The 26007-nt window shown below is 68.8% G+C and overlaps 5 protein-coding genes across 7 annotated transcripts; 3 read left to right on the top strand and 2 right to left on the bottom strand.

Annotated features, from left to right (window-relative positions):
• Nucleotides 1–78: 78 nt before the first annotated feature.
• LOC116781867 (lipolysis-stimulated lipoprotein receptor-like) lies at nt 79–4282 on the bottom strand. 2 transcript variants are annotated; one of them, XM_032677642.1, is made up of 10 exons: nt 4223–4282; nt 3427–3741; nt 2735–2854; nt 2353–2400; nt 1676–1822; nt 1376–1453; nt 1068–1127; nt 854–946; nt 438–751; nt 79–225 (listed from the first exon to the last, which is right to left on the bottom strand). In XM_032677642.1, exons 1-10 carry the CDS (start codon nt 4257–4259, stop codon nt 190–192), a joined length of 1248 nt encoding a protein of 415 aa, XP_032533533.1. In that variant the 5' UTR covers nt 4260–4282; the 3' UTR covers nt 79–189. The 2 variants fall into 2 exon arrangements, with proteins under 2 accessions (XP_032533533.1, XP_032533534.1); XM_032677643.1 differs by lacking the exon at nt 2353–2400.
• A 550-nt stretch (nt 4283–4832) lies between these two features.
• On the top strand, nt 4833–11400 carry MAG (myelin associated glycoprotein). The gene is made up of 10 exons (XM_032677641.1): nt 4833–4858; nt 5854–5925; nt 6239–6607; nt 7202–7498; nt 7966–8226; nt 8576–8836; nt 9295–9606; nt 9989–10085; nt 10482–10560; nt 10783–11400. Exons 2-10 carry the CDS (start codon nt 5862–5864, stop codon nt 10927–10929), a joined length of 1887 nt encoding a protein of 628 aa, XP_032533532.1. The 5' UTR covers nt 4833–4858; nt 5854–5861; the 3' UTR covers nt 10930–11400.
• Nucleotides 11401–12729: 1329 nt separating this feature from the next.
• USF2 (upstream transcription factor 2, c-fos interacting) lies at nt 12730–17448 on the top strand. Its single transcript, XM_032677644.1, has 10 exons — nt 12730–12856; nt 13145–13191; nt 13719–13846; nt 14104–14199; nt 14877–15006; nt 15186–15276; nt 15723–15781; nt 16077–16171; nt 16439–16567; nt 16858–17448. Exons 1-10 carry the CDS (start codon nt 12804–12806, stop codon nt 16945–16947), a joined length of 918 nt encoding a protein of 305 aa, XP_032533535.1. The 5' UTR covers nt 12730–12803; the 3' UTR covers nt 16948–17448.
• Nucleotides 17449–19505: 2057 nt separating this feature from the next.
• HAMP (hepcidin antimicrobial peptide) lies at nt 19506–20521 on the top strand. Of its 2 annotated transcripts, none has more exons than XM_032677646.1 (3): nt 19506–19622; nt 19939–20076; nt 20304–20521. In XM_032677646.1, exons 1-3 carry the CDS (start codon nt 19554–19556, stop codon nt 20406–20408), a joined length of 312 nt encoding a protein of 103 aa, XP_032533537.1. In that variant the 5' UTR covers nt 19506–19553; the 3' UTR covers nt 20409–20521. The 2 variants fall into 2 exon arrangements, with proteins under 2 accessions (XP_032533537.1, XP_032533536.1); XM_032677645.1 differs by having other exon boundaries at nt 19507–19628; nt 20304–20518.
• A 387-nt stretch (nt 20522–20908) lies between these two features.
• PHLDB3 (pleckstrin homology like domain family B member 3) lies at nt 20909–25909 on the bottom strand. Its single transcript, XM_032677635.1, has 11 exons — nt 25674–25909; nt 25174–25215; nt 24836–24961; nt 24504–24596; nt 23810–23912; nt 23525–23561; nt 22964–23042; nt 22313–22456; nt 21748–21925; nt 21310–21395; nt 20909–21087 (listed from the first exon to the last, which is right to left on the bottom strand). Exons 1-11 carry the CDS (start codon nt 25737–25739, stop codon nt 20953–20955), a joined length of 1089 nt encoding a protein of 362 aa, XP_032533526.1. The 5' UTR covers nt 25740–25909; the 3' UTR covers nt 20909–20952.
• Between the last annotated feature and the right edge of the window lie 98 nt (nt 25910–26007).

Genomic DNA, 26007 nt, shown 5'->3' with positions numbered 1-26007 from the left:
CCCAGGAGCCCCCCCTTTCCTCCCCAGGGATGTAACCGGGGGGGTTGATGACGTCACCCAGTCCAATTTTCTCTAAAAACCTTTATTTGACCCCAGCTTAATAAAAAAAAAAAGGCACTTCAAAAAATCCCCGAACAGCCCCAAAAACACCCCCAGGGGTGTGCTTTGAGGGTCTCGGGGGGTTCCCGGTCACACCACGAGGCTCTCACGGCTCAGGGCATCGTTCTGGGGGGGAGAGAGGGGAGTGTGAGAACCCCAAGCCCCCCCAAACCCCCCCTCCAACCTCCTCAGACCCCCCAAACCCACCCCACACCCCCCCAAGCCCCCCCAGAGACCCTCCAATTTCCACCCTGAGCCCCCCAAGCACCCCCCAACACCCTGAAACCCACCCTTGTCCCCTCCCCAAAATCTCCCCGAGTCCCCCCTACCCCCCTCACCTTGCGGAGGCGCCGGGGGGGCCCAGGGGGGTTCTGGGGGGGGTCCCGAGCTCCCCCCAGCAGATCGTCCCGGGAGCGGGACCGGGGTGGGGGTCGGGCTGGGGGGAGCGACTCCTCCTCCCACTCGGAGCCCCCCAAAACCTCGGCCGAGCGCCAGCGGCCCCGGGGGGGGCTCGGGGGGCCCCGGGGAGGGGTCCGGGGGCGTCGGGGCGGGGTCGAGGGGCTCCGGGGGGGCGTCCAGGAGCGCCGGGGGGGGGTCCAGGGGGCCTCGTGCAGGGAGCTGATGTCACTGGGGGCGGGTCCTGAGGGGGGTCCTGGGGGGGAAAATTGGGGGGATCAGTCAGGGGGCAAATAACTCCCCGAGAGGGGGATTAAATCCCCCCCACGATAGGAATTGCCCCCCCCCCAAAACCTACCTGCCCTCCAGTGGGGGGGTCGCCCAGGGGGGTTCCAGGTGGCCAAATTCTCCTCCAGGTAGCGCAGGACAGTGGGGGGGGGCACTGAGGGGCCTGAGGGAGGCACAGGGGTCCCAGTGCAATCCCAGTGCCTCCCAGTGTGGCCCCAGTGCCTCCCAGTCCCTCCCGGTCTGTCCCAGTCCCTCCCAGTGACAGCTGTCACTCCCCTCCTCACCTGACACGACACTCCCGTCACTGTCCCTCAGCAGCGGCACCTGAGAACTCTGGCTGCTCCCTGGGGGGGCAGGTGGGGGTCACCTGGGGGTCCCGGGGGTCCCAGGTGTGTCCCAGGTATGTCCCAGGTGTGTCCCAGGTATGTCCCAGGAGTGACAAGTATGTCCCAGGTGTGTCCCAGATATGTCCCAGGTATGTCCCAGCTGTCCCAGGTGTGTCCCAGGTGCAACAGGTGTCTCCCAGGTGCGTCCCAGGTGTGTCCCAGGTGTCTCCCAGGTGTGTCCCAGGTGTGTCCCCCCCGTCACTCACCGAGGAGCTGCAGGGCCAGCGCAGGGGGGGCAGGGCTGAAGGTGCCCCCCGAGGTCGCCGCTTTCCCTGCCAGGTACACTGAGGGGGGAGAGGGACACAGGTGTGTCCAGCTGTGTCCAGATGTGTCCCCTTTCCCCCCCTCAAGAGACCCCCAGGGATCCCATAACCCCCCGAGGGACCCCCCCCAACACCCCACACCCCCCAAGTCCCCTGAGTCCCCTCACGGAGACCCCACGGACACCCCCCAGGTGACTCCAGGACCCCCAAATGCCCCCCCAGGTGCCCCCCCAGGTGACTCACGGGCCTCGGGGCAGCAGCAGGTCTGGGGGCAGCAGGGGCAGCGCACGTAACAGCAGCAGGTGTGGGGGCAGCACTGGCACCAGCACAGCCCCACCCCCAGGGCCACCAGGACCCCCCCCAGGGCCACCAGGGCCACGAACAGCCAGTCTGGGGGGGGGCAGGAGGGGTCAGGGACCCCTGAATGCCCCCAAACCCCACTCCAAAAAAACCCCCAAACCTCCCACCCCACACCCAACCCCCTTCCCCAAAAACCCCCACCCCAAAAAGCCCCTGAACACATCCAATCCCGTCCCCCAAAAACCCCCACCCCAAAAAGCCCCTGAACACATCCAACCCCCAAACACCCCCCAGCCCCATCCTAAAAAAAACCCCTAAACAATTCCATCCCCCCCCCCCAAAAAAACCCCTAAACATACCCAAACCCCACCCCAAAAAAACACCCCAATCCCCTCAAAACACACAGAGCCCCCCAAAAAACCAAAAAACCCCCCAATCTCCCCCCAGGGGAACCAACAGCCAGTCTGAGGGGGTGGGGACCCCCAAACACCCCCCAAAGCCCCTCCAACAGACTCCTGAACACCCCCCCACCCCCCAGGTACACCCGCACCTGGGTACCCCCCAAATCCCCCCCAGTGCCCCTCCAGTGCCCCCCAGTGCCCCCCCAGTGCCCCCCGTACCTGGCAGGGTCCCCTCGGGCAGGAGTCGGGTGCCCTCGGGCAGAGACCCTGGGGGGGACACGGGGGGGATACGGGGGGGCACAGTGCAGCCCCAGTGCCTCCCAGTGCCTCCCAGTACAGCCCCAATGCCTCCCAGTACAGCCCCAGTGCCTCCCAGTACAGCCCCAATGCCCCCCAGTATAATCCAAGTGCCTCCCAGTACAGCCCCGGTGCCTCCCAGTATGGCCCCAGTGCCCCCAGTACGGCCTCAGTGCCTCCCAGTGTAGTCCCAGCACCTCCCAGTACAGCCCCAGTCCCTCCCAGTGCCTCCCAGTGCCCCCCGGTCCAGCCCAGGTGCTCTCCCAGTCCCCCCCACTGCTCTCCCAGTGCCCCCCAGTCTCACCCAGTACGACCAGTTCGGCCACGGCCTCGTTGTTGCCCTGCAGGTCCTGGGTGGAGGTGACGGTGCAGATGTAGAACCCACTGTCACCCCACGCGGCAGGGCCCAGGCTGAGCTCGGCACCTGGGCACAGGTGAGACAGGGGAGACAGGGGAGGGACAGGTGAGACAGGTGAGGGACAGGGGAGACAGGTGAGCTCAGCACCTGGGCACAGGTGAGACAGGGGAGACAGGTAAGGGACAGGTGAGACAGGGGAGGGACAGGTGAGACAGGGGAGGGACAGGTGAGGGACAGGGGAGACAGGTGAGCTCTGCACCTGGGCACAGGTGAGACAGGGGAGGCAGGTGAGGGACAGGTGAGACAGGGGAGGGACAGGTGAGACAGGGGAGGGACAGGTGAGACAGGTGAGCTCAGCACCTGGGCACAGGTGAGACAGGGGAGACAGGTGAGGGACAGGTGAGACAGGTGAGGGACAGGTGAGACAGGTGAGGGACAGGTGAGACAGGTGAGCTCAGCACCTGGGCACAGGTGAGACAGGTGAGGCACAGGTGAGACAGATGAGGGACAGGTGAGACAGGTGTGTGTCCCCAGGTGTGTCCCCCCAGTGTCCCACTGTCCCCCTCAGGTGTCCCCAGGTATGTCCCCAGGTGTGTCACCCCCAGGTGTGTCCCCAGGTGTGTCCCCAGGTGCGTCACCTCCCCGGATGGTCACGGCCCGGCCCCGGTAGAAGTCCCCGAGTGTCACCGTGTCCCCCTGTTTGGTGGCCACGATCCGGACGGTCCTGGCGGAGTCGGGGCAGGTCCCCGCCGTGTCCCCCCCGGCGGCGCTTTCGGGGCCCCCCCAGGTGTCCCCAGAGGTGGAGGAGGGGCAGAAGGACTTGTACTTCCAGGTGACGATGGGGGGGGGCCCGGAGGTCACCTGGAACTGGCACCGGATCAGCACCGGCTGGAACAGCAGGGCCACCGTGCGGGGGTCGGGGACCGTCACCTGCAGGGGGGTGACACAGGGGGCTGGGGGGCCGAGGGGTCAGTGTCACCTGCTGTCCCCTGCTGTCACCCCCTGCTCCCCCCTCTGCCCCCCCAGGTGCTTCCTCCCCCTTAATTAAACCTAATGACCCTCCTAATTTACCGCCCAGGCCTTAATTGGCCCCCCAGAGCTCCCGCGTGCCCCCCCAATTACCCCCAGGCCCCCTCAGCCCCTAATTACCCCTTGATTACGTTCAGGCCCCTAATTACCCTGTTAGTGACGCCCCCAGGCCCTTAATTACTCTCCAGCCCCTTAACTGTCCCCCAGCCCCTTGATTACCCCCTTCAATTACCCCCCAGTGCCCCAGCTGCCCCTCAGCCCCGCCCTCAGTCCCTTAATTACCCCCAGCCCCCTATCTGCCCCCCCCGAGAACCCCCAGCCCCTTAATTACCCCTCCAATGACCCCCAAGCCCCTTAATTGCCCCCCCTGGACCCTTAATGACCCCACTAGTTGCCCCCACCCACCGAGCAGCGCCAGCAGCGCTCCCAGCGCCGCCGCCATGATGGGCCCGCAGGTGGGGGCGTGGCCAGCGCACCTGGACACGCCTCCGCCAGGCCTCGCCCATTCCATGACCCCGAACACGCCCCCTCGGGGCCAGACCACGCCCGTGTGTGTGGTGGTCCCAGGTGTTTTGGGGTCCCAGGTGTTTTGGGGGTTCCCAGATGTTTTGGGGGGTTCCCAAATGTTTTGGGGGTTCCCAGGTGTTTTGGGGGTTCCCAGGTGTTTTGGGGTCCCAGGAGTTTGGGGGTCCCAAGTGTCCAGGAGCTCAGCTCTTGGGGTAGGGGGGACATACCCAGGTTTAGAGGGGGGGGCAGATGTCTAGGGGGGAGGGGGTCGCCGATTTGGGGGAGTGGTGGTCACAGTGTTGGAGCCATCGGGTGACACAGGCCTCCCCCCCCCGTCCCCCAAGGCCGCAGTGCCCGAGGGGGGGCCGGGGGGGTTGGGGGGGGCCCGGGCGGTCCCAGACGTCGGGGTGGCCCTGCCCCTTTTCCCCCCCGGTACATAATCCCAGTCCTTCCCCCCCCCCGACAGTCGGCCCCCGCCACCGCCCGACGCCTGGGACCCCCTCCGGACCCCTGGGACCCCTCGGACCCACCGCGGTAGGTAGGGAGAATTGGGGGGGGACATGTCTGGGTCACCCCCCAACCCCTGGGACCCTCCCAGCTCCCCGGGCCCCTTCCAGTCCTTTGCCCCCCCTTTCCCCCCCAGACGACTGGGACCACTCCAACTCCCTGGGACTCCCCCCAACTCCTGGGAGCCCCCCAGTCCCCCCAAATCTGGGGTCCCCAAGGATCTCCATGGGGTCCTGACCCCCCCAGACTCTCCGCCGGGCCTCCCCCAGACGCAGCTGTCCGGGGCCCCCCCACATGGCCCCGGGGGAGGGGGGGTGACATCACCGGGCTGGGGACAAACGTCCCGTTGTGGCCCCGATGGCACCGCCAGGACCGCGGGGTCCCTCCAGACCCCTCGGAGCCCCCCCCGCGCTGTCCCCCAGGGCCCCAAGGATGGAGGGGACCCCCAGACCTCTGGGACCCGCCAAAAACATCTGGGACCCCTCAAACCCCTAGGACCCCCCCAAACTCCTGGGCCCCCCAAAAAACTTCTGGGACCCCCCCCCAAATCCCTGGGAGCCTCCAAACCCCTGGGCCGCCCCCAAACCCGCGGGTCCCCCCCGGCCGCCCTGACCCCCCCGGGGGTGTCGGGGTGGGGGTGACACAGAGGGTCCCTTTGTCCCGTCGGGCCGTGGGGTGACGGCGGCGCGTCAGGAATTCGCGGCGTGGGGGGGCCCGGAGGGGGTCGGGGGGGACCCGGGGGGGCTCGGGAGGGGTCGGGGGGGGTCAGGAGGGGCAGTGCCGGGTGTTGTCACCCGCCCCCGGCACCGCCTGGGACCGCCTGGGGACAATGGGGACAATGGGGGACAGTGACACGGGGGGTGGGGGGGCGGGGGCGGACAGGGGACAATGGGGACAGCGGGGACGGGAGGGGGGGATGGGGACAACTGGGGGCACTGGGGACACCGGAGGGGGACCGGGGGGACACAGGAGGCACTGGGGTGACATTGCAGTGACACTGCAGTGACCCCCGTGTTCCCCAGCGCCCACCATGAGGCCAGTGGTCACCACCTTCCCCCCCACCCTCCTCCTGCTGCTGCTGCTGCTGCCACCAGGTACTGGGAGCACTGGGAAGGACTGGGGGGGGGCACTGGGAGGGACTGGGATGGGCTGGGACCCCCAAAACCCCATTACCAGTTCTGTTCCCCCCTTTCCCCCAGCCGTGGTGTTCCCCCACCTTTAAGAGCCCTGGGGGACCCCCAGAGCCCCGGTCCCACCAGTTCCTCCCCCCCATTCCCAGGACTCTCGGGGGGCTCCAGGGACCCCCAGACCCCCGTTGTTATTCCCAGCCCTGTCTCTCCCAGGACTCTCGGGGGGCTCCTGGGACCCCCAGACCCCCGTTGTTATTCCCAGCCCTGTCTCTCCCAGGACTCTCGGGGGGCTCCTGGGCCGCCTGGATGCCGCCGGCGGTGTCGGGGCTGTCGGGGTCGTGTGTGTCCGTGCCGTGCCGGTTCGGGTACCCCGAGGAGCTGCGCCCCAGCTCCGTGCACGGGCTCTGGTACTTCGGCAGCCCCTACCCCAAGAACTACCCGCCGGTGGTCGCCCGGTCCCGCCCCGGCGCCGTCCACGAGAGCTTCGCGGGGCGGGCGCGGCTGGAGGGGGACCCGGGGGTGCGGGACTGCTCCCTGCTGCTGGGCCCCCTGAGCCCCGAGCTGGCCGGCAGGTACTACTTCAGGGGGGACCTGGGGGGCTACAACCAGTACAGCTTCTCCGAGCACACCACGCTCGAGGTGCTCGGTGAGTCCGGGCGGGGGGGGGAGGATGGGGAGGGGAGGATCCTGGGGGGGAGGGCTGGGACCCCGGTTTGGGAGGTGGGAAGGTGGGTTTGGGGGCTGGGACCCCGGTTTGGGGGATGGGGAGGGGGGAGTGGGGTACTGGGAACCCGTTTTCAGGGCCAGGGAGGGACATTGCACCCCTGGGCCCCCATTTCCCCTTGTCCCCAGTCCTGGGGGCTGTCCCGGGGTCCTTGTCCCCAGTCCCAGGGGGGATGTCCTGGTGTCTCCCCTGTCCTTGTCCCCAATCCCGGGGGGGATGTCCTGGTGTTTCCCCTGTCCTTGTCCCCAGTCCCGGGGGGGTGTCCTGGTGTTTTCCCCGTCCTTGTCCCCAATCCCAGGGCAGTGTCCTGGTGTCTCCCCTGTCCTTGTCCCCAGTCCCGGGGGGGTGTCCTGGTGTTTCCCCTGTCCTTGTCCCCAATCCCAGGGTAGTGTCCTGGTGTCTCCCCTGTCCCTGTCCCCAGTCCTGGGGGGTGTCCTGGTGTCTCCCCTGCCCTTGTCCCCAACCCTGGGGGTGTCCCCCCCCCCAGCCGAGCCCCCTGCCGTGTTGCCCCCCCAGAGGAGCCGGTGCTGGAGGTGCCCCCCGAGGTGGTGGCAGGGGTCCCGGCCGAGCTGCGGTGCCGGGTGCCCGACTCGTGCCCGCGGCAGCGCCCAAGGGTGTCCTGGGAGGGGGCCGAGGACCTTCCGGAACGTTCCGAGCACGAGTCGCGCGAGGACTCGAACGGCGCCGGCTCCGTCGTGGCCCTGCTGCGCTTCCGGCCCCGCCGGGGGCTCGGGGGGCACCGGGTGGGCTGCCAGGTGACCCTGCCCAACTCCAGCCTGGCCTTCGCCGCCAGCGTCGCCCTCGACGTGCAGTGTGAGTGGGGGGGCTTTGGGGCGGGTGTGGGGGGGCTCTGAGGGGCGGGACCCCCCCAAGGGTACCTTGGTGGGCACCTGGGACCCCCCACACACCTGGGACCCCCCAAACACCTGGGACCCCCCAAGCACCTGGATCCCTCCCAAACACCTGGATCCCCACACACACCTGGGACCCCCCAAACACATCTGTATCCCCCCCCAAACACACCTGTACCCCCCCCAAACACCTGGTACTCCCCCAAACCTGGGTCCCCTTATTTAGGAGCCAGAGACGGGGTTTGATGCCCCTCCCACCCCCCCATTCTTGGGGTCTGGGATCCCTTTTGGGTGGAGGACCCACCTAGACCTCTCCAGTGCCAGGGGGGGTCGGGGGGGATGCCCGGGGGTCCCCTGGAGAGATCACAGGGGTGAGGGAGGGGGCTCTGGGTCACCTGGACCCCCCCCAAATCCCCCTCTCCCCCCTAGACGAGCCTCAGGTGCTGGAGGTGTCGGGGCCCCCCGAGGCGCTGGAGGGGGCCGAGGTGGAGTTGGGGTGCTCGGCCGAGGGCCGCCCCCCCCCGCTGCTCTCGTGGTTCCGGGGGCCGCAGGTGCTGCGGGAGGAGCCGGGGGTCCCGTCCCTGCGGCTGCACCTGCCCCAGGTGAGCCCCGGCGACAGCGGCACCTACACCTGCGTGGCCGAGAACCGGCACGGCCGCCACAACCGGAGCCTCGAGCTGCACGTGGCCTGTGAGTGGGGGGGCGTGGGGGGACTGGGACCACCCTGGGGCACCCCCGGGGGACCCGGGCCCGTCTGGGGTCACCCCTTTGTGGGGATGGGGGTGTGGGGTGTCCCTCTCTTTAAGTCCGTGTCCCCCCTCCGTGTCCCCTCTCCAGCTGACTGGGGTCAATCCGGGGTCCCTTTCGGGGGGTCCCTTTGGGAGAGGGTCCCTTTTCGAGGGGTTCCCCCTCTTTCCTGGGTCCCACAGGGGTCACCCCTTTTTTGGGGGGGGGAGGTCCCTCTCTTTAAGCACCTCCCGTGTCCCCCCCCCGTGTCCCCCCGGCGCCCCCCTGACCCCCCTTTCCTCCTCGCCCCCAGACGCCCCCCGCCCGCCGGTGCTGAACGGGTCGCTGTGGGTGGTGGCGGGTGACCCGGTCGCCGTCACCTGCGGGGCCCTGAGCCACCCCGCCCCCATCCTGACGGTGGCCCGCGGGCGCCGCGTGGTGGCCACGGCCGTGTACGAGCCCCAGGTGACCCTGGAGGTGGCGGCGGCCACACCTGAGGACGCCGGGGAGTACCTGTGCAGGGCCGAGAACCAGCACGGGGGGAGCAGCCTGGCCTTCAACATCACCGTGGAGTGTGAGGGGGGGGTCCTGGGGGGGCTGGGGGGGATGTATTGGGGTCAACCTGGCCTTCAACATCACCATGGAGTGTGAGGGGGGGTCCTGGGGGGGCTGGGGGGCATGTATTGGGGTCAACCTGGCCTTCAACATCACCGTGGAGTGTGAGGGGGGGTCATGGGGGGGCTGGGGGGGATGTATTGGGGTCAGTGTGGCCTTCAACATCACTGCGGAGTGTGAGGGGGGGTCCTGGAGGGGCCCTGGGGGGTGTACTGGGGTCACTTAGGGTGGTATTGGGGTCATTAAGGGGGGATTGGGGGGGTCTTGTGGTATCCACGGTGGTTTGGCCCCCCCTGGGTGCAGTTCTGGGGTGTCCCATGGTGTTGAGGGGGTTTTGGGGTGTCCTGTGGTGCCCGGGGGGTTTTGGGCTCCCCCGGGTGCAGTTCTGGAGCCCATTTCGGTCTCTCCCCCCCGCAGACCCCCCCATCCTGCTCCCCGAGTCCCGCTGCACCCCGGTCGGGGAGGGGGCCCGGTGCGTCTGCGCGGCCTCGGCCGTCCCCGAGCCCGTGGTGGCCTTCGAGCTGCCCTCCCACAACGTCACCGTGGCCGAGGGGCACCGGGACTACGCCCTGGCCACGCCCGGGGGGGTTCCCGACCCCGGGACGGGCCCCGGGACGGTGACAGGGGTGCTGACCCTGCGTGGGACCCTCGAGCCCCGGCTCGCCGTGCTCTGCCTCGCCCGCAACGCCCACGGCACCGCCCGGCAGCAGCTGCGCTTCCACCACCCCGGTGAGGGCTGGGGGCACCTCGGGGGGCACGGGGAGCACCTCGGGGGGCACCTGGGGCAGGGGGGGGCACCTGGGGCAGATAGGGCAACATAGGGGTCACCTGAATCACCCCGGGGGGCACCTGAGGCACCTTGGGGGGGCACCTGGGGCAACATCAGAGGCAACGGGGGCAACGTGGGGGGCACCTGGGGCAGCGGTGAAGGGGGGGTGGAACGTGGGAATTCCCCAGGCCGGGTTCCCGTGGGGTTGGAGGGGAGGGTGAGGGTTTGTAGCCCACTGAGGTGGGTTTATTGCCCCGGGGGGAGGGAGTTGGAAGTTGTTGCCCCTCGAGGGGGGTCTTACCTCGCCCCCAACCCTGCTGACCCCCCCCCCTGTGCCCCCAGCGGGGCTGGTCTGGGCCAAGGTGGGCCCGGTCGGGGCCGTCGTGGCCTTCGCCGTCGTCATCGCCCTCGTGTGCTACCTGAGCCAGAGCCGCCGCAAGTGAGCCCCGCCCCCCACGGGCCCCGCCCACCGGGGGCCACGCCCACCTGGGGCCGCACCCATGGGGGGAGGGGACACATCCATGGGGAGGAGGGACCCCCCACCCATCCCCAATCCCCACCCACTGGGAGGCCACGCCCCTGTAAGCCACGCCCCTTAAAAACAACCCTTCTTAAAAGCCACGCCCCCATGGGATACACCCCAAGTACCACACCCACCAGAGGCCACACCCCCGTGGGAGAGGCCACACCTTGCCCAGGGACCACACCCCACAAGCCACACCCCCTTGGAAGAGACCACACCCATCCCCGATTTGACACCCCCCCGGGGCTTTTGGGGGGTGGGCGGGGCCGGGGTCAGAGGTCACGTGTGACGCGGTGCCCCCCCGTCCCCCAGGAAGGCGTCGGGAGCCCCCGAGGTGACCCCGGTGGCCCCCCCGGGGCAGGGGGGGGACCCCGAGCGGCGCCCACTGCAGGTGAGGGGGGAGGGGGACACTTGGGGGGCCCGGGAGGGCTTTGGGGTGGGGACACGGGGGGGACACGCGGGGGACATTGGGGTGTGGGGTGAACAGGGCTGGGGGGGCATGGGGGGGGGGGGCTGAGGGACCCTGGGGGTCCCAGAGGGATGCTGGGGGGGGGACCCGGGGGGGACACAGGGGGGACACAGGGGTGACTCTGCCCCCCCGGTGCCCCCCCAGGCCCGGTGGCTCCGAGGGGCCGTGGGACGGTGGGCGCTGGGGGTGGGGGAGGGGCCGGGGGCGCCCCCGGAACCGGCCCCGCCCCCCAAACCCACCCGGGGGCCCCCGGAGGAGCCCCCGGAATATGCCGAGATCCGGGTCAAGTGACCCCGCCCTGGACACGCCCACCCCGATGGACGCACCCACCCTGATGGACACACCCACCTGCTCCTGGACATGCCCACCTTCTGCTGGACACGCCCACCTCCTGCTGGCCACGCCCACTGGGGCCCCGACACACCTGTTGTGACCTGGACACGCCCACCTTCTGCTGGCCATGCCCCCTCCTCCTGGACATGCCCAGTTTCTGCTGGCCACGCCCCTCTCCTTCTGACCACGCCCACTCCCATGGACACACCCATCGCCTCCTGGCCACGCCCACCACAGGGACCTGCCCAATGAGGGTCTGGCCCATCCCCATCTGGCCCCACCCCCAGGACACAGACACACCCCCAAGGCCCTGCCCCCCTCCCGGGCAGGCCCCGCCCCTGTGGTTATTTATTGCCCCCTCATTAACGGCCCTTAACGAGCCCCACCCCCACGACCTTTGACCCCAAGACCCCCCAAAAATAAACTGGATGGACCCAAAATTGCCTACAGGGGTTGGGGGGGGTGGGAGTGGGGCCTCTAAGGGGGTGGGGCATCAAAGGGGGGGACAGTTGGGGGGCTTTGGGGGGCTCTAAACCCCCCAGACCTCCAGGGCTGCTACAGGGGATCCCCTGGGCTCTATAGGGGTTTTCCCAGGTTCTATAGGGGATCCCCTGGGCTCTATAGGGGTTTTCCCAGGCTCTATAGGGGTTTTCCTGGGTTCCATGGGGCATTTCCAGGCCCTACAGTGGCTCTCCCAGGCCCTATAGGGTTCCTTTGGGTTCTGTAGGGGCTTTGCTGTGACCTCCAGGCCCTTTCCCAGGGTCTGTAAGGGCACCTCTGGGCTCTGTAGGGTTTCTCCACCTCCTACAGGGGCTTTCCCGGGATCCACAGAGGTTTTCCAGGGTTCTGTAGGATCCTTCTGGATTCTATAGGGGCTCCTCAGCTTCCTGCAGGGTTTTCCCAAGTTCCGTGGGGCATTTCCTGGCACCTGCAGGGTCTTTGCCAGGGATTTAGTTCCTGGTGTCTCCCAGTTCCCAAGGGCAGTTTTCCCAGGTTCCCTCCAGGCATTTCCCGGTGTTTAATTCCCGGTGTTTCCCGGTGTTTCCCGGTTCCCTCTGGACATTTCCCGGTATTTAATTCCCGGTGTTTCCCGGTGTTTCCCACTTCTCTCCGGGTATTTCCTGGTATTTCCCGGTGTTTCCCGCTCCCCTCCGGGTATTTCCCGGTTCCCTCCCCCCCCAATCCCCTCCCCCACCTCACCAGACCCGGAAGCTCCGCCCCTCCCGCCCCTCCCCCCCGCCGTCCTCCCGCCCCTCCCCCTTCCGGCGGCCGCTGCCCCTCCCCCCCTCCCTCCCCCGCCCCTCCCCCCCCGCCCCTCCCCCCCCGCCGCCGCCCCGCGATCGTTCCGGTGTCGCCGCCGCCCCGCGAGAGCCGCGGACGGAGCCGGGGAAGTCGCGACAGTCGCGAGAGAGAGAGGAGGGGGGGGGAGGGGAGGGGCGACCCCGCGGGGGGGGGGAGGGGAGGGGAGGGGAGACCCCCCCTCCCCGCGCGAGGGGGCGGCGGCGGGGGGGGGGAGGGGAGGCCGCACGTGACGCTGTTTGGCCCCGTGACCGGACCCGAAAAAAAAAACCAAAAAAAAAAAAAAAACCCCAACCCCAACCCCCCCCCCCGTCGGGGGCGGCCCCGGGGGGGCCCCCGCGCCCCCCCAACCCCCCCCCGGACCCACCCGCACCCCCTCCCCCACCCCCGGGACCCCCCCACCCCAAAAGGCGAGGGGACCCCCCCCCCTCCAACCCCTCCCCCACTTTCCTGCCCCACTCCCCCGTCCCAGGGACCCCCCCCACCCCCTCCCCCACCCCCGGGACCCCCCCCGCGACCCCCGCGACCCCCCCATGGACATGCTGGACCCCGGGCTGGACTCGGCCGCCGCCTCCGCTGCCCCCAGGTGAGGGGGGACCCCAAAATTGGGAGGGGGGCGAGGGAGGGGCTGGGAAAGGGGGGAGGGCGGGGAGACCCCAAAAGGGGAGGGGGGTGAATTTGAGGGGGAGGGGGGGGGCCTAAATTTGGGGGGGAATGAGGAGGACAAAAGAGGGTTTGGGGGGACTATGAATGTTGGGGGTGCTGGGCGCGACCCCAAAATGGGGGGTGGGGGGACACCCCAAAATTCGGGAGGGGTCTCCGATGTCGGGATCCCCCCCCCGGGTCACGACCTTTGATCTTTGACCCTCCCCAGTCACGATAAAGGTCAAGAGGCCGAGGAGGGCGTCGACCTGCAGGAGGGTGAGGGGGGCCCCGAATTGGGGGGGGGGGGGGAGGGGGGCAGGGCATTGGGGGGGGCCGGATGTTTGCAGAGGGTCTCAGGGTGGGTTTTGGGGGTCCCCAGATGGTTGGGGGATCTCTGGGGGGGGATTTTGGGAGTCCCCAGCTGGCTGGGGGGGGGCTGAGTGTGGATTTGGGGGCATCCCCAAGGGTCCTGGGGGGTCTCAGGGTGGATTTTGGGGGTCCCCGTGAATCTGGAGGTGAATTTGGGGGGCAGGTGGGGAGTCCCACACCTTGAAGGGAGGGGATTTTGGGGGATCCACAATTGTCTTTGGGGGCGGGGGGGTGCCATAAATTGGGGAGGGCAGGGTTTGGGAGGAGGATTTGGGGGATTTTGGGGGGGGGTTGAGAGGAGGATTTGGGGGATTTTGGGGGGGGGGTTGAGAAGAGGATTTGGGGGATTTTGGGGGAATTGGGAGGGGGGTTTGGGGGATTTGGGGGGTGTTTCGGGATCCCCCTGACTCAAGGTCCCCCCCTGGTGCTGCCAGGGGAGGGGGCGCCGGGGGAGGAGCCCGTGGCCATCGCCAACGTCCCCCCCGGAGCCCCCGGAGCCCCCGGAGCCTTCCCTGACGCGGGGCTGCAGTACCAGTTCCGCAGCGAGAGCAACGGCGGCCAGGTGAGGGCACCTGGGGGCACCTGGGGGGGCTGGGAGGGGTCCCAGGGCGGGGCAACGGGGAGACAAGAGGGGGGTGTCTCTGCCTCGGGGCTCCCTTTGACCCCCCCCACAGGTCACCCCAGGTGACCCCCCCCAGGTGACCCACAGGCCACTGCAGGACCTGGGGGGGGGTTCCTGTATTTTTGGGGGGTTCCCTATCCCCCCCAGTGACCCCCCCGGCCCCAGGTGCCCCCAGGTGACCCCCTGTGCCCCCCCAGGTGACCTACAGGGTGGTGCAGGTAACGGAGGCGCCGCTCGAGGGTCCCGAAGGCGCCGCCGTCAGCGTCGTGTCCACCTTCGCTGGAGCCCCCCAGGTGAGGGCTGGGGGGGCCAGGGGGGGCTTGGGGGGATCCCAGGGGTTTGGGGGGTCCTGGAGGGGTCCCAGGGGAAGGGGGGGTGTTGGGGAGATCCCAGGGGTTTGGGGGGTCCTGGAGGGGTCCCAGGGGAAAGGGGCGGGGGGTGTTGGGGGGATCCCAGGGGTTTGGGGGGTCCTGGAGGGGTCCCAGGGGAAGGGGGGGGGTGTTGGGGGGATCCCAGGGGGAATTGGGGGTCCCAGGAGGGGTCCCAGGGGTTTGGGGGGCCCTGGGGGGATCCCCGGGGTTTGGGGGGCCCTGGGGGGATCCCAGGAGGGGTTTGGGAGAGTCAGGGGGTGTCTCTGGGGGTCCTGGGGGGGGGAGGGGTTTGAGGGGTTTCTGAGGGGTCCTGGGTGGGGGGTTGAGGGGGGTCCTAGGGGGTTTGGGGGGTCTTGGAGTGGTCTGGGGGGGAGTTTAGGGTGTCCCTGGAGGGTCCTTGGGTGGGAGTTGGGGTTCCCTGGGGGTTCCTGGGGGGGGGGGGGGGGGTTGGGGGATCCCTGGGGGGTCCCGGGGGTAGTTTGGGGGGTTCCCTGTGCGGTCGGGGCGTTTGGGGGGTCCTGGGTGGAGGTTTTGGGGGGGGTCCCTGTGCAGATGATCTGGGTGTGTGAGCCCTCTCCCTTTTTGTGTGTCCCCCCCAGGCCGTGATCCAGAACCCCTTCAGCAACGGGGGCAGCCCCGGCAGCGAGGGGGGGGCCGAGGCCCGGTTCACCTGGGGGGGAGAGGGGGCCGTGGCCGTGCAGGCCGACCCCGCCCTGGCCCAGGCTGGAGGTAACGGGGGACCCCACACCTGGGGGGGGACCCCGCACCTGGGGGGGGGCCCCCATACCTGAGGGGGGGACCCCACACCTGGCGGGGGACCCCATACCTGAGGGGGGGACCCCACACCTGGGGGGGGCTCAGGTGTCTTGGGGGGGGGCACCCATGTGTGTGACTCCTCCCCTCCCCAGGTCAGTTCTACGTGATGATGACCCCCCAGGACGTGCTGCAGGCGGGGGGGGCCCAGCGCAGCCTCGCCCCCCACGGGCACCCCTACTCTCCGTGAGTGCACCTGGGGGCACCTGGGACACACCTGGGGGGCACCTGGGATACCTGGGGGGACACGGGGGGGGTACCTGGGGACACGTGGAACACCTGGACAGCACCTGGGGAGACCTGGAGACACACCAGAGGGTACCTGGGACTCTTGGGATACCTGGGGGGCATCTGGGGACACACCCAGGGGGGCACCTGGGGACACACCCAGGGGGGCACCTGGAGGGTACCAGGGGACACACCTGGGAATACCTGGGGACACACCTGGAAGACCTGGACATGTCCCATGTACCCCAAACATACCCAAAACACACCTTTGCACACCCCAAAACTGCCGTGATGTGCCGTGGGCACACCTGGACACACCTGGACACACCTGGACACGCCCTGACGCACCTGGACACACCTGTGCCAGGTGCCCGTGTCCCACTTGTCCCTCCCTGTCCCCACAGGAAGCTCGAGGGGCCGCGAGTGCCGCGGGACGAGCGACGGCGGGCGCAGCACAACGAGGGTGAGGGGGGACCCAGTGTCACCCCTGTGTCACCTGGGGGGGGTCTCAGTGTCACCTGGAGGGGCCCCAATGTCACCTGGGTGGGGACAAGATCCCGATATCCGCCATGTCCCCCCAGTGTCCCCGATGCCCCCAAATCACCATTGTCCCCATGTCCCCAATGTCCCCATGTCCCCAATGTTCCTGTGTCCCCGATGTCCTCAAATCCCCAATGTCCCCGATGCCCTCAAATCCCCGATGTCCCTGTGTCCCCAATGTCCTCAAATCCCCAATGTCCCCGTGTCCCCATTCCCAGTCGAGCGCCGGCGCCGGGACAAGATCAACAACTGGATCGTCCAACTCTCCAAGATCATCCCCGACTGCGGCGCTGACAGCGGCAAATCGGGGGCGGTGAGGGGGCACTGGGGGGTCCAGGGGGAAACTGGGGTGGGCTGGGCTGATTTTGAGGGGTCCCAGCCGATTTTGGGGGGTCAGGGCTGGTCTTGGGGTGGTCCTGGGGGGAGTGGTCTGGGCTGATTTTGGGGTGTCCCAGCCAATTGTGGGTGTCCCCGCCGGTTGTGGGGGGTCAGGGCCGATTTTGGGGGGTCAGGGCCGATTTTGGGGCGGTCCTGGGGCAGGGGGGTGTGTCCGGACTGATTTTGGGGGGGGGTCCCGCAGAGCAAGGGGGGGATCCTGTCCAAGGCCTGTGACTACGTGCGGGAGCTGCGCCAGAGCAACCAGCGGCTGCAGGAGACCTTCAAGGAGGCCGAGCGGCTGCAGATGGACAACGACCTTCTCCGGCAGCAGGTGACGCCCCGAACCGCCCCGAAATTCCCCCAAAACCGCCCGCTTTGGGGTGCAGCCGGACGAACGGCTTGGCCACGCCCCTTCCCGGAGGCCACGCCCCCTCGCCCTAGTGATGTCGAGGCTCCGCCCCCGATGGCCACGCCTCCTGCGGGTTCTCACGGGGGGTTCATTCATAAAGGGGCGGGTCGGGGGGGGATTGGGGGGATGGAGGGAGGGAAGGGGGGATGGGGGATCCCTCGGGGGGGGTGAAGGGGGGTGAGACCCCCGGCCCTGACCCCCCCACCCCGCAGATGGAGGAGCTGAAGAGCGAGAACGCCGTGCTGAGGGCGCAGCTGCAGCAGCGGGGGCTGGAGGGGACCCCCGAGGGGACCCCCCAGTGACACAGCTGGGGACACCCCCCTGGGACCCCCGGACACCCCTGGGGACAGTCACGAGGGGGGGACACGCTTGGGGACAACCCCTGAACGGACCCCCCCCGTGACATGGGGGGGGAGAAACACATCGGGGGCCCCCCCCGTGGATTCCCCCCCAGTCATGGGGGTGACAGCCCTCTGGGGACACCCCTGGGACCCCCAAGGAGACCCCCCCAGCCACGGGGGAGGGGCACCTGCGGACACATCCCCCACCCCCCACGCAGGGACACGACCCCTGTCCCCCCACCCCCAGCCCCGGGGACACCGCAGGGACCCTCCAGTTCTCCTCGGGGACACCCCCAGGCCACGCCCCCCCCTCGGGACCCCGACCCCTTCCCCCCCTTTGTAATTACCGTGATTGTAATTAATTAATTGTTTTGTACTGCCCGGGCGGGGGGAGGGGTGGCCCCTCCCCCCCCTCCGGTTTTTTTGGGGGGGGGGCGTGGGGAGGGCGGGGGAGGGGTCGCGGGGGGGGGGGCGGGGGGGAAGGGGCTGCCCCGGGAACCAAAAAAAAAAACCGACAAAAAAAAAAAAGAGGCAAAAAAAAAGTTGAATTTTGGTCGTTTGTGGGGAGGGGCCGTGGGGGGGGGGGGAGGGGAGGGGGCGACCCCTGACCCCGAGGGGACACGGGCGGGGCCACCCCGTGTCGCAACTGTCACAAGGTGTCACCGTCAGTGGCGTCAGAGTGGCGCTGGTGCTGTCACCCCCCCCGGGGACATCGTCACCCCCCCCCGGGGACATCGTCACCCCCCTCAGGTGTCACTGTCCCTCCCCAGGACATCGTCACCCCCCCCAGGACATCGTCACCCCCCCCAGGTGTCACTGTCCCCCCCCAGGACATCGTCACCCCCCTCAGGTGTCACTGTCCCCCCCCCAGGACATCGTCACCCCCCCCACGGGGACATCGTCACCCCCCTCAGGTGTCACTGTCCCCCCCCCAGGACATCGTCACCCCCCTCAGGTGTCACTGTCCCCCCCCAGGACATCGTCACCCCCCCTAGGTGTCACTGTCACCCCCTCCGTGTCACTGTCACCCCCCCAGGTGTCACTGTCACCCCCCCGGGACATCGTCACCCCCCCCATGTCACTATCAGCCCTTCCCGGTGTCCCCCCCCTCCCCGGTGCCACCGTCCCTGTCACTGTCACCATCCGTGTCACCGTTGCTGTCCCTGTCCCCAGCACTGTCACTGTCGCTGTCCCCGTCACCTCCAGTGTCACCGCTGGTGCCACCCCACTGCCACTTCAGTGTCACCGTCGGTGTCACACAAGTGTCACAGCGGTGCCCCCATCCGTGTCACAGCGGTGCCACCACCAGTGTGACATCGGTGCCACATGGATGTCGCATCGGTGCCACCATCCTTGTCACACCGGTGTCAAATCTGTGTCACCATCGGTGCCACACAAATGTCACCACCGGTGTCACACGGGTGCCACATCAGTGCCACCATCGGTGTCGCATCATTGTCACCATCACTGTCCCAGTGCCACCACCATCGGCACTGCCCCCGCCCCTGTCACCATCAGTGTCACCTCAAGGCCACCCTCGCCGTCCCATCGGTGTCCCCATCACAGCGGTGCCACCCTGGCCGCCCCCCCCCACCCCCCAAGGCCACCGTGCCCCCCCCCGGGCGGTGTCCCCCCGGTGTCCCCGGCGCTGTCCCCGTGTCCCCGCGCTGGCGCCGCTCGGTCTGACCCGGGGGTGACCTCGGGAGGGGACAACAAACATGGTCAGGGGCACTCAGGGCCCGGGGGAGGGGCGGGGGGGGGACAGGAGGGTCCGGACATTCGAGTGACCCCCCCCCCAATAGCTGAGTGACCCCCTGGACACCCGAGTGTCCCCCCCCAAATACCAGAATGTCCCCCCCAAAATACCTGAGTGTCCCCCCCGGGCACCTGAGCTCCTTCTGGGGGGGTCCTGCACACCTGAGCCCCCCCGGGACACACCTGGGCATTCCCCCGGCTCCAGAGTGACCCCCCCCAAAATACCTGAGTGTCCCCTCCCACACCCAGGTCCCTTCTAGGGGGGTCCTGGACACCTGAGCCCCCCCCGGCCACACTTGGACCCCCCCCGGACACATCTGAGCATCTCCCCGACTCCGGAGTGTCCCCCCCAAATACCTGAGTGTGTTCCCCCCCCAAAATACCTGAGTGTCCCCCCCAAATACCTGTGTGACCCCCCCCCAAACCACCTGATTCCCCCCCAAAACCACCTGAGTGTCCCCCCCCAACACCCGGGTCGCTCCTGGGGGGTCACGGACATTTCGACCCCCCCGGACGCCCCCCTGGGTGTCCCCTCCTCACTCCTTGGGGGGGGGGGAGGGGGGAGGGTCCCGGACCCCTGGGCCTCCCCCCCCCTCCCCCCCGCCTGCCTGGAAACATCTCCCGAAACCCCAAACTTGGCGTTTTTCCACCCAAAGCGGGGTCACGGCCCGGGAACGGTGGGAGGGGGTGGGGGGGAAGGGGCGGGTTCTTCCAAGAAGGGAAGTGGGGAGGGGCTGGGTGGGGTTGGGGGGGGGGGGGTCGGGGGGAGGATAAATGGGGGCGAGAGAGGCCGCGACCCCCCCAGGGCAGCGATGGAGCCGCGCAGGGTCCTCGGGCTCTTCCTCTTCCTCCTCCTCTTCCTCCTGCTCGCGGGCACCGAGGCGGCGGTGAGGGGCGGGGGGGGGGGTCCCTGGGGGATGGGGGGGTCCCTGGGGGATGGGGAGGGGGTTACTTGGGGATGGGGGGGTTTTTGGGGTGTCCCAAGTGCTTTGGGGGGACTCAGGTGTTTTTGGAGGGTCCCAAGTGTTCTGGGGGAACTCAGGTGTTTTTGGAGGGTCACAGGTGTTTTGAGGTACTCAGGTGTTTCTTGGGGGGGGACTCGGGTGTTTTTGGAGGGTCCCAGGTGCGTTTCTGGGGGGTCCCGGGTGTTTCTGGGGTGTTCAGGTGCCTGGAACATCACTGCCCTCCGCCCCCCAGGCCCGGGTGCCCCCCGAGTCGTCGCTGGAGCCGAAGTCCCAAGTGTTGGGGGGGGTCTCACACCTGAGTCACCCCCCTCCCAACCCCCCCCAGGCTCTGCTGGAGGTGTCACCCCAAAACCAGGAGGGCGACGGGCAGGTGAGTCCGGGGGGGGACCCTCACCTGGGATTTGGGGACACCCGGGGGGACCCACACTGGGATTTGGGGACATTCCAGGTTCCCGGGGTCCCACAGGGGAGGGCCCCTTCCCACAGGGGTTTTTGGGGGAGGGGGGGGTTCCCCGGGCTCCGGGGGGTTCCCAGTGCCCCCGAGGGGGTTCCTGGGGGTCCCTCAGCCCCTCTGACCCCCCCTTTTTCCCCCCCCAGCCCCCCCCAAGCCGCCGCCGCCGGCACAGCTCCCACTTCCCGCTCTGCTCCTTCTGCTGCAACTGCTGCGGGAACCGCGGCTGCGGCTTCTGCTGCCGCACCTGAGCCCCCCCGGGACCCCCCGGCACCGGGGCACCCCCCGAACCCCTATTTATTACCCCCCCCCGCCCGTGGTGGCAATAAAACCCCCTTTTCTACAGGCCTCGCGTGGTTTCGGGGGGTCCCGCGGGGGTCTGGGGGCGGGAGGAGGGACTCGGGTGGGCAGGGGGGGGGCTCAGGGGGTTGGGGGGGACGTGGGAATGTGGGGGGACATTGTGGTTTGGTGCCATCCCCCAAGGACAACCAGGAACAGGAGTTTTGTCCCAAAAAAAGCTTCAATAAATACAGCGGCCCCTCCCCGGTGCCGGGTGGGATCCGAGGGGTGAAATGGGGGCTTCCCAGTGCTCCCAGTGCTCCCAGTAAGGGTCAGGGCTCCCACGTGGTTCATCGGGGGGGGGGGGGAAGGGTGGGAAACATGAGGGGAAAGAGGGTGGGAAATAGGAGAGGGGAAAAAGGGCCACCCATCACTCCCAGTTGGGTTTGGGGGGGATGTTGGTTTGGGGGATTTTGGGGGGATTTCGGGGGGATTCTGGGGAGGCTCTGGGGGGGCTCAGAAGGCCCCCCCTCCGCGGGTGAGGGTGAGCACAGCGTCCATCCAGATCCGAAGGGCTTCGGCCGAGGGAGCCACGAGCCAGAAGAGCCGCTCGTAGGTCTTGAGGCAGAAGGTCAGGCGGGGGTTTGGGCTCTGGGGGAAGGGGAGGGGACATTTTGGGGGTCAGACCCAGAGACCACCCCCTGAGCAGGCCCTACAAGTGCCCCCAGCCCCTTAGAACCCCCTGGGTGGGTCCTATAGGTGCCTCTGCCCCATAGGGACCCCCCAACCCCATAGAGACCCCTCAGTCCCACAGAACCCCGTCAGTGGGTCCCATAGGTGCCCCCCAGCCCCACAGCCCCCCCCTTCCCGCACCTTTCCGGCCACTCTGCCGGGGTCGTACCAAACCTCCTCGATGGCCTGGAAGTAAATGACCCCCTTGAGCTTCGTCTGCGCCTGGTCTGGGGGGGACACGGGGGGGGTCAGGGGGGAGCCCGAAACACACAGAGACCCCTCGGCCCCCCAGAATCCCCCCAAACCCCAATAGACCCCCCAGAGCCCTCCATAACCCCCCCCCAGACCCCTACAGACACCCATGGCCCCCTAAAACACATAGAGAGCCCCCACAGCACCCCTTAACCCCCCAACCCCCCCCTGAACCCCCTATGGCCCCCAAACCCACCCGTAGCCCCCTCTGGCTTCCCCCAGACCCCCTCAAATGCCCCCCAGCCACCCCACGACCCCCTCAAACCCGCCCAAGACCCCTCCCCGATGTCCCCAGAGCCCCGCACCCCCCAAAATCCCCCCCCGTACCCCCGTAATAGGCCAGGACCCTCCTGTGGGGGTCGAGGTGGAACCAGCGGCGCCTCCAGGTCTTGATGCGTCCCCCCATCTTGGTGAGGGGCCCCCTCAGGGACCCCCCCAGCACCCACAGCCCCCCAACAGCCTCGGGCCGGTGCCCCCGGGCCCGCAGGGCACAGAGCAGGTCCGGCTGCACCGCAAAAAACCAGGGGGGTCAGGGACCCCAAAATGGGGGTCAGAGACCCTGAACCCCACCCAGCCCCGCCCCCTCAGGCCTCCAAAGACCTCCCTGAAACTCCACCCACCACCCCCAGCCCACCCCCCCCCCCCCCCAGACTGGTCAGGGGACCCCCAACCTCGCTCCTCCAGCCCCAGAAACCCACCCCAGGGGTCCCCAAACCCCCTCGAGACCCCGCAGGTCCCCAGACCCATGGGCTGCACCCCAAAATCCCTCCCAGACCCCTGAGAGCTCCCCAGGAATCCCCCTCTGAGCCTCCCAAACATCCCCAAGCGCCCCAAGGTGCCCCCCCCAAGCCCCCCAAACCCCCCAAATTCCCCCAAACCCAGTGGGCGTCACCTCAGGAGGGGGCGTGGCTGGGGCTGGAGGTGGCGTGACGGATTTTGGAGGAGGTGGAGCCTCGGTTGGGGTGGGTGGGGCCTCAGTCGGGGTGGGTGGGGCCTCAGTCGGGGTGGGCGGGGCTTTGGCAGCTCTTCGGGCCTCCTGAGGGGGGAGGGGGAGGTGTGAGAAAGACACACCCTTCCAAACCCCACCCACCCGACCACACCCCTTCCTAAGGCCACACCCCTTCTTAAGATCACGCCTTTCCCATCAGCTCTCCAACCACACAGCCAGGCCACGCCCATCCCAGGACATGCCCCACCCAAAGTATACAAACCCCATCCCCTCCACAGGCCACACCCCCAAGACCCCCTCCACCCTCTTTCCCAGGCCACGCCTCTTCCTTGAAGGCCAGGCCCCTTTCCCTGCCACCACACCCACCCAAACCATGCTGCCCACTTCAGACCACGCCCTCTAAGACCACACCCACAACCACCACAAGCCCCACCCATGACCCCTTTAGCCCCGCCCCCTTCCCTGCAGCCACACCCCCCACCGCGCCTCCGCATCCTGCCCACCACGAGGCCACGCCCACGGGCCACACCCAATACCACACCCACCCAGGCCACACCCCTCCAGAGGCCACACCCACCCCCAGGCCACACCTACCCGGGCCCGCAGGAGCCGCTCGCGCTCGGCCAAGGCCTCGCGGACCCTCCGCTCCAGCTCCGCCAGGCGCAGGCACGCGCTGGGGGGACGGGGGTCAGGAAACGGGGGTCAGGGGGGACATGGGGATGGGGGGGCACTTGGAAGGAGGGGGGAGGACCTGGAGGGGCAACCCGGGGGAAGAGGGGCACTTTGGGGGCTCATGGGGACCCCCTGGGGCAAGGGGGGCAGCTGAAGGACAGGGGACATGGGGGATGGGCATTGAGGGGGGCTGAGGGGTCACCTGAGGGGCAGGAAGGGCACTTAGGGGGCTCAGGCGGGGGGGCTGGGGTAGTTATGGGGTGGGGGGTAGTTATGGGGAGGGTGGCAGTTGGGGGGCAGTTATGGGGAGGGGGATAGTCGAGGAGTAGTTATGGGGTGGGGGGCAGTTATGGGGAGAGGGGCAGTTGGGGGGCAGTTATGAGGTGGGGGCAGTTATGGGGAGGGGGGCAGTTGGGGGGCAGTTATGGAGTGGGGGCAGTTATGGGGAGGGGGGCAGTTGGGGGGCAACTGGAGGGGTCTCACCTGTAGGACTCGGGGTCCAGGTGCAGCGCCAGCGTTCCTGGGGGGGCAAATCAGCACCGGAGACCCCCCCAAGGACCCCCCCAAAACCTCCCAAGCACCCCCAGGACCCCCCCCGACTCCCTCAATCCCCCCCAGACACCCAAGTGCCCCCCTGCGAGCCCCCAGAGCCCCCCCAGCTCCCTCCTGGGGACCCCCAAGTGCCCCCCCAGACCCCCCGGCCCCCCTCCCCATCACTCCCAAGTCCCCCCGACCCTAAAAAAAAAGGGGGTGCCCCCCCTCACTCACCGTGGCCATGGTGGGATCGGGGCCGGGGGGTTTGGGGGGCTCCCCCCCGGTCCCCCCCCCGCCGCCGGGGGAGGCTGTCGGCCCTTTGCAGCCCGATGGCACCCTGGGGGGGCCAGGGGGGGTCAGGGGGGGTCAGGGGGGGTCAGAGGGGTCAGGGGAACACCTGGGGGGCATCTGGGGGGGGTGGTCTCTGGGGACGGGGGGGGTGAGGGCACTTTGGGGTCCCGGGGGGGGCACTTGGGGGGCATCCAGAGATGACTTGGGCGTCCCAGAGGGGTCACAGGGGCACGTGGGGGCATTTCGGGGGGGGGGGTGTGTCTCTTGGGGTCACTCAGGGGTCAGTTGGGGTCTCTGGGGGTCCCTTGAAGTCTCTGAGTGTTCGGGCGGGGTCCTTGGGGGTCTCTGGGGGTCTCTGGGTGTTTGGGGGGGATCCCTGAGGGTCATTTCAGGGGTCTCTGGGTGTTCTGGGGGTCTCTGGGTGTTCAAGAGAGGTCCCCGGGGGTCTCTGGGGGTCTCTGGGTGTTCAGGGAGGGTCCCTGGGGGGTCCCACCTGGATGGAGCTGCGCAGGATGAGCACCCAGGGGGGTGTCTGGGGGTCCCTGGGGGTCTCTGGATGTTCTGGGGGGGTCCCAGGGGGTCTCTAGGGATGTCTGGGTGTCATTTTGGGGGTCCTGGGGGTCTCTGGGGGTCCCACCTGGACGGAGCTGCGCAGGGCGAGCACCCGGGGGGGGTCGCAGGGGGGTCCCAGGAGGATCCAGCGCCGGTCGGTGCAGTGGGAGAACATCAACTGGGGGGGGGTGAAAACCCACCCGGGGGTGTGAGACCCCCAAAACCAACCCCCAAATACCCCCAAACCTCTGAGAGGCCCCAAAACCCCCCGGGGGGTTGGTGAGACCCCTGGGAGACCCCAAACCCCCCCGAGCTGGGCTGGGACCCCCCCAGATCCTCCCACAAACCCCCCAAAATCCCCCAGACCCCCCCCAGTGTCCCGCACGGAAAGGTGGGGGGGGGGCTGGGGGGTCCCACCTGCCCCCCCGGAGTCACGGCGGTCTCTGACGTCATGGTCTCTGACGTCACGGCGGTCCCTGATGACGTCATCGCCGCCCCCAGCTCCCCCGTTTTGGGGGTCCCGCCCCCTTTTCCTTCCTCATCCTGTGGGGGGAGGGGGGAGAAGGGGGGGGAGGGTCAGCACAGCCCCTCCCCCACCCCGCCCCTCCCCCCACCCCCCCCCGGCATACAGCCCAGGGTGGGGGAGGGGCCCCGGGAGGGGTTTCGGGTCCACCCCTGGTTGGACCGGTTGCGTGGGGGAGGGGCGGGGGGAGGGTGGGGGAGGGGCCGTGGGTGGGGGTGGGGGAGGGGCGTACCTGCAGGTTCAGCCCCTGTAGCCCCCGCGTCGCGTCCAGGACCTGGGGGGTCATTCCCAGTTCAGACCAGTAACGCCCCAGTGCCCCCTCCCAGTACATCCCAATTCCCCCCACACCCCTCCCAGTTTATCCCAGTACATCCCACTGTTGGCCCAGTCCCTCCCAGTACATCCCAGTCCCTCGTCAAGCCCTCCCAGTGCCCCCCAACAGCCAGTTCTGGCCCCAAGTGGCCCCCCAGTATAAACTGGTACACACCAGTTGCCCGTCGCTCCCCTCCCAGTATATCCCAGTCCCTCCCAGCACAGCCCAGTGCCCCCCCAAGGCCTCGCTGTGCCCCCCAGTGCCCTCCCAGCATAACCCAAACCCTCCCAGTATAACCCAGTCCCCCCTAAGTGCCCTCCCAGTGGCCCCCCCTCCCCCCCGGTTCCTTCCCAGTCCCTCCCAGTACATCCCAGTACCTCCCAGTCCCTCCCAGTACATCCCAGTGCCCCCAGTCTCACCCCGCCATCCTCCTCTCCCCGCCCGGGGGGGTCCGGGGGGGTCTCTCCCGCCCCGTGCTGCACCATGGCGGGAGGGGGGTCAAAGGTCACCGTCTGGGGGGGTCAGAGGTCGGAGCTCCCCCTCCCCCACCTCCCCCCGGCTGCGATCGCGCGACTGCAGGTGGGGGAGGGGCAGGGTGGGCGTGGCCTCGCCGTGACATCACACGGGGAGGGGCCGCACCTGGACAGGCCGGTTCGGCTGCACCTGAAATTTTTGGGAGAGGCCTTCCCGTGGGAACCGGACACGCCCCCTTTTCCCAGAGGGGAGCCCCGCCCCTCCCCCAGCCCACCCCGC

The sequence above is a fragment of the Chiroxiphia lanceolata genome, unplaced genomic scaffold (genome assembly GCF_009829145.1).
Source record: "Chiroxiphia lanceolata isolate bChiLan1 unplaced genomic scaffold, bChiLan1.pri scaffold_73_arrow_ctg1, whole genome shotgun sequence".
Classification (NCBI taxonomy): domain Eukaryota; kingdom Metazoa; phylum Chordata; class Aves; order Passeriformes; family Pipridae; genus Chiroxiphia; species Chiroxiphia lanceolata.
The sequence above is the reverse complement of the archived record's forward strand: the minus strand, read 5'-3'. Positions and strand labels throughout refer to the sequence as shown.